This window comes from Buceros rhinoceros, unplaced genomic scaffold (genome assembly GCF_000710305.1).
Source record: "Buceros rhinoceros silvestris isolate BGI_N320 unplaced genomic scaffold, ASM71030v1 scaffold12534, whole genome shotgun sequence".
Taxonomy (NCBI): domain Eukaryota; kingdom Metazoa; phylum Chordata; class Aves; order Bucerotiformes; family Bucerotidae; genus Buceros; species Buceros rhinoceros.
The window spans coordinates 17,749-26,695 of NW_010410095.1; the positions used below are offsets into that span (position 1 = coordinate 17,749).

Below are 8,947 nucleotides of genomic sequence, written 5' to 3' on the forward strand. Positions count from 1 at the left end.
CCACACCCGCCAGGACAAGCTACTGCACATCCATCCGTGGAAAGACCTCAGCTTGCAAGGCCCAGACATGACCTGTGTCCTGAGCAGCAGCCAGCACACCGTTTCCCTGCGAACAACTCTCCTTCCCCGGGGGCCAGTCCTTCATTCTCCTTCCCACAGGCCAAACTCTGCCTCCTCTCCATGAATAACATCTGCAGCTCCTCCTCATGAACTAAACTTCTTCCTGCCCCATCTTTTAGTAAAACCCCTCTTCCATCCCTTCCACTTTTCTTTTGGACTGTGACCCCATGGTCAGGCTAGAGATGGCTTCCCTGGAGATGGGGTTGGCAGTCTAGGAGTCTTAGCTGCCTCCAAACAGGAGGACAGTTTCTCCATTTTCCCAGTTTATGTTATCTTCCTGCTCTGAAACTAGTTGCTATCGTAGCTGGAATTCTGGGACACAACCATACACCAGGCAGAAGCAGTTGTCAGGCCCCTAGAAAGAGACCGGGAGAATACACGGCTTCAAAATCTGCAGAGATTTATTTTAAAAACAAGATTGGAAGCAGCATTAGCTACTCGCTGTAGCTTTCACTGTGCCATACCAGCCGGGAGACACGGAGCGGACTCTCCTGCCTGGACTGCAGCTTAATTTCTAGAGAGGCTGAATACATTAATAAGTGTAAAAAAATATCACAGCTCTTGTGGTTTGATTCAATGCTTAACCACGGGAAGGAATGTCTGTACGGACAGAGCTTGCAGGGGCTCACCAGTATTTGCAACGCACACGTAGTAGTCTCCTCCTGAGCATCACATGCCATCGTATTACAGCCAGTGAGATGCTTAAGCACCGTTTTATGCTCAGGACAAAGTGTCTTCAACATTGCACGAGGCACTGGGACGCAGCGGTGAACGGTGACCGCTGTGTGCTGGCTCCAGCAAGACCAGCGCTCGAGCAAGGCAGCTGCTCTTTTCTGAAGCTTGGAAGATCAAAGGGTGAAAACTTGCAAGCAGAAGCAGGGTCTGAACATTTCTTGGAGGAAGAATGAGGCCTGTCTGCTGAGAGACCTCGTGGTTTTCTGCATTGCTCAATGCTGCGAAGTGCCATCGGTTAAAGAGAAGAGCTGTCAGGTCGCTGTTGGTCTCGGACCGTTCTATAAACACATCCTGTTCTTCACACGCAGCAAGCCTGTTTTCTCTGTAAACACCAGAAGAATCGTAGATGCAAACAGAGGTTCACTGCTGGTGATACAAGATTAATTAAGAAAAATAGTCAACAAAAGAACAAACCAAAAAATCTGAGAAATATTGTGTTAATTCTGGCCAGTGCAATGCAAGCCTGAGTCCAGCCAGGCTGCAAGAACCAGCTGGGGAGTAGGTGTCTCCTCCAGACCCTTCCCTCTCCAGACCACACCCTTTTCCCTCCTTAACCCTTTCAGACTTCTCTTTCATGCTCCGAGCCCCTCCTTTAGGGTACCACTACTCTCCAGGTCCCTCTGCTCCCCCTTCAGTCCTCTCTGGGTCCCTCCACTGGGGTCTGGACTCATCCAGTCGTTCCCACAAGCACTGCGGACCCCTCCTTTGGGGCTCGGCTAACATGCGGGTCTATGTGCACTGGTCTGGCCACTCCAGGTTCCTCCATTTGCTCTCTGAAGGATGGGCAAACCTTCACCCTGGAACGAAACCTCACTTCCACAGAGCTCTTCGGATACCAGATGCACATTACTTCATCCTCAAAAGGAATGAGGAGAAATAGCTCATTCCAGGCCACAGACCTCATCTTCTCTAACTGTGCCCACCAAGATGAGAGCTTTCCAGCTCTGAAGGCTCTCCACTCTTGTGCCATGCCCTAACCTGAACCCCACAGGCACTTCAGGAGGTTCAGGGAATGTATCTCCCAGCTCTGAACGAGTACATGGAGAGGGGGAAGGATAATTGAAAATTGGATAATTGAAAGGGATGAATTTAAGCTTAACCTTTCTCCTGGGTGTCTCCATAATTGTCCAAAGGCAGTGTTCACCCCACTCACCCCTCTCTTCAGTTTGATCTCATGCGCTGCAGTGGCTGGTGCCCAGTTCCCTGGTCCCAGTTCCCAGCACTGCTGAGATGCTGAGTTCGGTGTCATCTGCACAGGGCGGGTGGCCGCAGCAACAGCAGTGCCGTGCTGGGTGCGCAGTGGGGGCCAGGATAGCAGAGCCCACATCCAGGGTGGGATCAGGTCCTGTTCTGTCCCCTGGGGCAGGGTGACAGCCACAGGCTCCTGCAGAGACCCTCTGTGCCAGCTGCTGTGATGGCCGAGTGGTGAAGGCGTTGGACTTGAAATCCAATAGGGTTTCCCTGCGCAGGTTCAAATCCTGCTCACAGCGGGAGCTTTTATTGGCAGCCCCCGGACAGACACAGACCTGTCACCCCTCATCAAGGGACAGACAGACACAGACCTGTCACCCCTCATCAAGGGACCCTGCATTGCCACACTGTCCCTGGCCCTGACCTCCCAGGGAACCCTTACCTTTAGGAGAGGGCCAAGACAGTGTTCATGTCCACCCCACACAGCTGGGTCACCCTACTCAGCACTCTGCTCACCACCCTCCACCTCGGGTATTTTTCTGCTGGAGAGTGCAGCCTGATGGCGGTGGGAGGAGAGGAGGCAGCTGCCACCCGCTAAAATTCACCCCGGGAGCTGCTCAAGGGAGGTGCAGCCACCCAGAAAAAGACTGAGACCTGCAGAAACCCCTTTCCCTGGCTGGGAATTGAACCCAGGCTGCAGCAGTGAGAGTGCCAAATCCTGACCCCTAGACCACCGGGGATGAGGTGGCAATGGTGGTGGACCTCTTGGTGAGCACCAACCAAGCCCTGAAGGGACAGGGACAATTGGGCCCCACAGCCCAAGGAGAGGAACAGGTAAGATGGGTGCCACAGCCTTTCTGGGGGACTTTGAGGGTTGTCTTCTCCTTTCTGAGAGCTGTAGCATTGGGAAGACCCTCTGTGCAAGAGGAGCCCACGTCTACCAAGCCTGGGAAAAAGGAGATGGCTCTGCCCAGACTCTGATCCCTGCCAAGGGAAGCTTGGGGAAGGCAACGATGGGCTCGAGGTGACAGTACCACTGTCCCTGCAGCACCCAGCACAGCAGAGCTCGGACCCGAGGGATGAGCACTGACTGACCCAGAGAGCGACATCCGGGGGGTGCCTGAAGGCAGGAGCGCTGCCCCGGGGAGGAGAGCCCGCTGCACCCTCGGGAGCGCTGCGGGGCTCCTCGGCAGCAGGTGAGCCCTGGCTGCGGTGGAGGCGATGGAAGGGCTCCTGTGCTGATGGGAGGGGAAGCAAACGGACAGACAGACTCCCTCTGACTCGCAGGGTCAGCGCACAGGGAGCAGGGAAGCCTCCTGGCGGCTTGCCTTGCCTCCTGCCGCTCCCGCAAATGGCCCGCGCAGCATCCCTCTGCGCCCCACGCCAAACCCCAGCGTGTCCCCGCGTCCCCTGCAGACCTTCCGTGACATGGTCCGGGGTTGCAGGGGGACACCCAGCTCCCTTCTGCCTGAGGTGCCCCAACCTCTGTCCCGACTTCTCTGCAGCACCTGGTGGATCCCAGCCGCTGTGACCTTTCCCTGAGGAGCTGCGGGGCAGTGAGCGGGAGAGGGCAAAGGGAGGCAGTGGGGAGCCTTCGGAGGAGCACAGAGTAGGAGGAGGAGGAGAGCAGGGAGGAGTTGCTGACCAGAGCAAGGATGGAGACACTGCGAATGGCCTGGCACCTTTCCAGCACTCTGCCATGACGGCCAGAGCTGCAGAATGCACCTCGAAAAGCCCCACAAGGCCAAACCCCCCGAGCGAGGGGCAAGGCTGGGCTGTGCAACGGTCATACGGGGCTGTGCCATCCATCCCTTGGGCACGCTGGGTGCGAGGAAGAGGGAGCTGTGCTGGGCTGAGGCACAGCCGCCCTACGCTTTCAGGGAGATATGCAGATGTCATGGTTTCGGTTGCCTCTACGAGCTCTAAGCGAGCACGAGCTCCGGCAGCCTTGCGGTCAGGGGAGCGTCAGTATCAGTCTGTGGTTTCTTAGATCTCTATCCGAACCTGTCAAATATTTGGCAATAGACAGTAACAGTTCCTTCCTCTGTCGGTAGATCTGGGCACCCTGAAACGGGTTCCCTGCGCGTCTCACAGCAGGACGGTCTCCATCTGTGGTGGCAAAGGACGGGTAGATGAGTGACTGCCACTCCACCAAACGCAAGAAGGAAGCCTCCAAGCCAGGAGCCGCGTGTTGGAGGCCAGGAGTGTTCAGGGCCATGTAGTGAGGCAGGTGGTGAGCAAGTGAAAACTTACTTTCTACAGACACTGCTCCTTCGGAAGAGAAGTCCAGGTCCCAGGATCAGCCTCGGGGCAGCAGGGACGGGTCAAGTCTCAGTACAAAACGCATTGCTATTGTGGTGAGGAGAGAGGCTGAGACACATCACCCTGATGGACGTGGAGCATGAGCAATACCTAAACAAATCAGCCAGATCAATCGGCTCATCCATGCAATACGGGCATAGCAGTAAATAACCCCTCTCCCCACCTTCGAAGAGTGGGATGTTGCTTGGCGAATTCCAGCTGAGATGTTGTCCCTGGCAAAGCCTGACTACCTGCTACCATGTTGTTGCGCTGCTCCAAAATGCCACCCCCTCATGTTTGTGACAACCCTGAGGTCACAAAGCTGTCGGTTCAGCTCCAGGTCCTTCGCGCGCTTTTGAAAGCAGGAGTCCTGAGTCCCCAGGACACCACCACCCCAGCCCCATGAGGATGACTCCTGGGAGGATGTGCTGGGAAAGCCATGGACCCTTTCTTGCCCACCTCAGCAGGGTCCCTGGCACAGCCCATGGGGACCCTCCAGCAGCACTGATCCCCACCCACGGGGACATCGCGGTGGGGGGCAGAAGGAGGGTGGGAGCAGAGCAGCACCGGCCTGCGTTACTGGAGCTGCAGGGCAGCGAGGAAGTGCCGGGTTGATGAGCTCGTGGTGCCTCATGAATGGCAGTCGTTGCTGGCAGCCGGGTGTGAAAACACCCAGAGAAACCACAGGCTGTGAGCTGGCAAATTTGGTGCTTGTTGCAGAGAACAGGGAGGTGGATAAAGGGGAAGTATTCCCTGGGGCATCCCGGGAAACCCACTGCTTGTGGCAAGGGCCGTGCCAGGGGGCTCTGGGCAGACCACGTCATGAGCCTGTGACTGTGAGTGGGCACAAGGGGATGGGGTTACACATTTGCACGAGAATTGGTCTCTCTCCACTCCCTGGCCGGGGGACCCTCCTGCTCTGCCTTCTGCATCCCACCTTGTACCAAGCCCACGCTGGCACTCGTGTTTGCCCGGTCTCTGGAAGAAGAGTGTTTGTAGAGAAGGACCAGCGAGTCAGGCTTCCCAGGCAAGCACCCCCTTACGGGCTGATGCTGGGGTGTGTTAGGAGGGTTTGGAGGTCCTGAGCTCCGTACTGGCAGGGCAGCATTGAGGAGTTTCTGGTTTCTGGTGCTAACAGTGCTGGCTCCGATTTGTGACATGTCTGCAGGGTGCCAGCCATCCTCGCTGCCTGCAGAGCTCAGAGAGCGCCTGCTGCCCGAGCTGCCTGCAGGCTGCATGTGCCCACCTTGGGCACGTCCCAGGCCCACCACGGGAGCAAGGACCCCCTGAGTGGACCTGCGCTGTCCTCAGGAGAGTCCCCACCTTCGTCCTCAAGGCCTGGGTCCTTGAAAAGGAGGCTGAGCTCAAGCGCCACTGGTCCTTTGGGGAGGATGCTGAGATGAGTCTGTTGAGTACTGCTGTCGTGTTGGTGAACCTAAGTGTGAACCTGCTGCTCAGGGGTGGTTTCATATCCTGTCTTGGTCAGTATAGTGCTCATGTGGCTGCTGGTTTGCTCAGCCTTACCTCACCTCACACGGAGGCTATTTCAGTACTTCCTAGACTCACTGCTTCCTTTTTTCAGCATTTCTGAGGCAAAGGTGCCATGACATCAGCCCTGTTACGCTTTGGAAACTCCAATTGCTTGCTTTGAAATCTGACTGACAGGGCTGACCACTGTCCTATAACCAGCACCTCGCATCACACACAGGAGGAATCTGCTCCAGTCCTGCCTCTGCCCTCGCAGCTCATCTCTGTCCGTGATGAACGTCTCCGCACTGTGCCTCACCGTCATCCTGGTGGCCGCCCTCTTTCCTCAGGCCTCTCCTGCTCCGAGTGAGTACAGCGTCTCTCTGCTCTCTTGGCTGGATTTTTGCTCTGGCTGGCAGTAGTTTTGAAGAACTGGAGAAACATAGCTGCAAAGGTTGGGAACCTGTGTGAAGAGCTTCTGCTTTCTTGGGACTGGTGTCCCTTTCTAGCGTGCTTTTACTTTCGGGATGAATTCTGCTGATGAGTCTCAAAGTTTTCAGGTTTCATCCCCCCTGGTTTTGTTGTTGGGCTTTAGGAGTGGTCCCAGGGTGGCTGAAGGGATTTTCATCATTGGAAGGGACTGCAGAACTTTAAGTAAGGTTTGGCGTTCGCAGTAATTTCTTGCTGACTTTCTGGAGAAACGGGGAAAAGGGCTCCACAGCTGATAACAGGGGTGCTTGCCCTGCTCTCGCTGGGGAATGTGCAGTTTATTGAGTGATAGACTCATGCTGGTTTTCCTGATCTCTTTCAGTCGGGGCTGACACAACTGTGTGCTGCTTCAGCTACACTGTACGAAAGCTGCCCCAGAGTCATGTGAAGGATTATTTCTACACCAGCAGCAAGTGCTCACAGCCGGCAGTTGTGTAAGTACTGGCTCCAGCTCTGGGCTCTGAGGAGAGGCTCTGCCTGCCTCTGGGTCTTTTCTTCACACCTAATGGGGCCAAGAGCACGGTGGAGTGAGAAACCAAACCTAGAGTAAGGGAGGAGGTCCATGTGCAGCACTCTTCCTCCTCATCTGAGAAATAAGTTTTCTCCTTGGTCTCCTTGAAGCATCCTGGTGCTGGGAACAAGCTGTGGAAGGAGGTCACTGTGTAGACAGCAGGACCTCCCAGTGGTGACGAGCCTGTTGCACACAGCCTGCACCCTGCACGACTAGAACTTGACATGCCAGCCACCTACACGCATGGTGCCCAGGAGGTGATCCAAGGTCCCCATGCCCCTTTCTCTCTCCGGGCCTGTAACACCTTCCTGCTTGACTTGACAGGTTCATCACCAGGAAGGACCGGGAGGTCTGTGCTAACCCCGATGCCAGGTGGGTGAAGGAATATGTGAATGCCCTGGAGCTGCAGTGAGTGTTGGGAGCTCAGAGGTCTCTACCCTGGAGGAGTCCTGCAAGACCATCCAGCAGAATCTTGGCACAGACCTAGGAATCCTGCAGCTGAGCACCAGGACCTGCTGAGCCACCCTGGAGCCCTTGAAGCTTCTTTTGTCTTGCAATGGTGTCCTTTATCCATGATCATTCAAGCCACCATTATAGGCAGCTGGGATGCTGGGGACCTCCTGGCCTTGCAGCCCCATCTTGGTGTAGCCTGCTGTGTGACATGTGGCTAAACTGTCCCCTGCCTGTCCCTCCGCTGCTAGAACGGGAGGGGGGTGTTATCCCCAGAGCTATTTGTGGGAAGCTATTGCGGAAATGAGGTGGGGGCTGTCCTGTAAACCCAGGCTGGCTTCCAAGCCATCTGGCTGAGCTTTGCCGTGGTACGGTAGATGCTGTGAGTAAGATCTGTCTCCTCAGCGGAGGAAGTGGTACGCTGGTTGCTTCCAGGATGCTCATTGTGGAACCACATCATTCAGCCTTGTTCTCAAAACCCTGTCTCTTGCTGGTGCCAAAGAATAAACATTTTTTCTCTCTGTGTCAGCTCTGGCAGAGGTTGTGTCTCTCCCGATTGGAAAAACGGGGCGGGTAGGATGCCACTATAACTGTTTTGGGGGAGGCAGGGGAAGAACCCCAACTTCCCAGCTGGAAATGCCTCAACCTCCTCATCCTTAAACCCCTTCCCTTCTGCCTCACCTCCTTGCTCCCAGCTCCGCAGCCACCACAGCCCCATCACGACTCCAGCACCACCCAGGGCTGTTCCCTAGGAGCCAAACCTCTCCCCAGCCCTTTCCCCCATCATGTCAGTAGCCAAGGCTGAGAGCTGGTGGAGCTGGACCCTCGCGACTTGCCACTGCGGGTTTGGCAAAGGCGTGTCTGGAAATCACAGAGTGGGGGTGCAGCGGCGTCTCCGCAGGGAGCTGGAGGGAGGGTGGCTCTGGGGCTGGGCCACGTCACCAACACGGGCTCCTCTGGGGATGCAGCCTGAGCTGTGCTCAGTTCTGGGTACGCTCTGTTAGTGTTGGCAGGAGGGACCTTGGAACATGGCCCAGCAGTGGAGGGGAGCAGGGAAGGGAAATCAAACCAGCCAGGTCTTCCTGAACGTGAGAATAATCAAACAGTGCTCATGTTGGTTTGCCTTCACAGCGTGGCTCCTTGGGCGCTTCACAGAAAGATTTAAAGCATTGCTATCTCTCACTGACAGACGGGGAAACTGAGGCACAAGCTTGCCTTTGCAGTGTCAGGCTGGGTGAGGTGGGCTGATGGGGCTGGCACTTCCCTCTGGGGCCACGGGTCCCATTTCCCTGCCCACAGGACCCCGATGAGCAAGAGGCAAGCAGTCCATGACACCCAAATCATTCCTTTGCAAGAGGAGTGATAGAAGCTGGAAGCCCAGGACAAGAGACGGAGCACTGGGGGACCAGGCAGCGGTGGCCATCTCGGTGTGTCCCGCAAAAAGTTCACAAATGCCTTCACCCAGACAGCGCCAAGGTCAGCTCAGCTGGCGTTTCTTCCTGGTGAAGCTGGGGAGTGGGGACGACCAGGAAACCTTTGTGGTGAGGATGGGATGCACCACAGCAGAGCTGCGCTGAGTTCCGCCCCAGGCTGGAGAATGACCTTCTCGTGACCGTTGTCTGGTGTGGAGGCAGCCCGCCAAGGGGAGGGGATGAGAACCCAGCGGAGGGCCCCGGGCCACCA

At 56.3% G+C, this 8,947-nt stretch overlaps 1 protein-coding gene and 2 non-coding genes across 3 annotated transcripts; 2 read left to right on the top strand and 1 right to left on the bottom strand.

Moving 5' to 3' along the window:
- Window positions 1-2,263: 2,263 nt before the first annotated feature.
- TRNAS-UGA lies at window positions 2,264-2,345 on the top strand. Its single transcript has one exon. It is a non-coding gene; the product is annotated as a tRNA-Ser (tRNA).
- A 369-nt stretch (window positions 2,346-2,714) lies between these two features.
- Window positions 2,715-2,786, bottom strand: TRNAE-CUC. Its single transcript has one exon. It is a non-coding gene; the product is annotated as a tRNA-Glu (tRNA).
- A 3,321-nt stretch (window positions 2,787-6,107) lies between these two features.
- CCL5 (chemokine (C-C motif) ligand 5) lies at window positions 6,108-7,226 on the top strand. Its single transcript, XM_010135476.1, has 3 exons — window positions 6,108-6,180; window positions 6,626-6,737; window positions 7,139-7,226. Exons 1-3 carry the CDS (start codon window positions 6,108-6,110, stop codon window positions 7,224-7,226), a joined length of 273 nt encoding a protein of 90 aa, XP_010133778.1.
- Window positions 7,227-8,947: the final 1,721 nt, after the last annotated feature.

Excerpts from the sequence above, each read along its gene's own strand:
- CCL5 (XM_010135476.1), top strand. The coding sequence starts at position 6,108 with ATGAACGTCTCCGCACTGTGCCTCACCGTCATCCTGGTGGCCGCCCTC. Across the intron at positions 6,181-6,625 it reads TCAGGCCTCTCCTGCTCCGA|TCGGGGCTGACACAACTGTG; the intron begins GTGAGTACAGCG and ends GATCTCTTTCAG. Across the intron at positions 6,738-7,138 it reads TGCTCACAGCCGGCAGTTGT|GTTCATCACCAGGAAGGACC; the intron begins GTAAGTACTGGC and ends TTGACTTGACAG.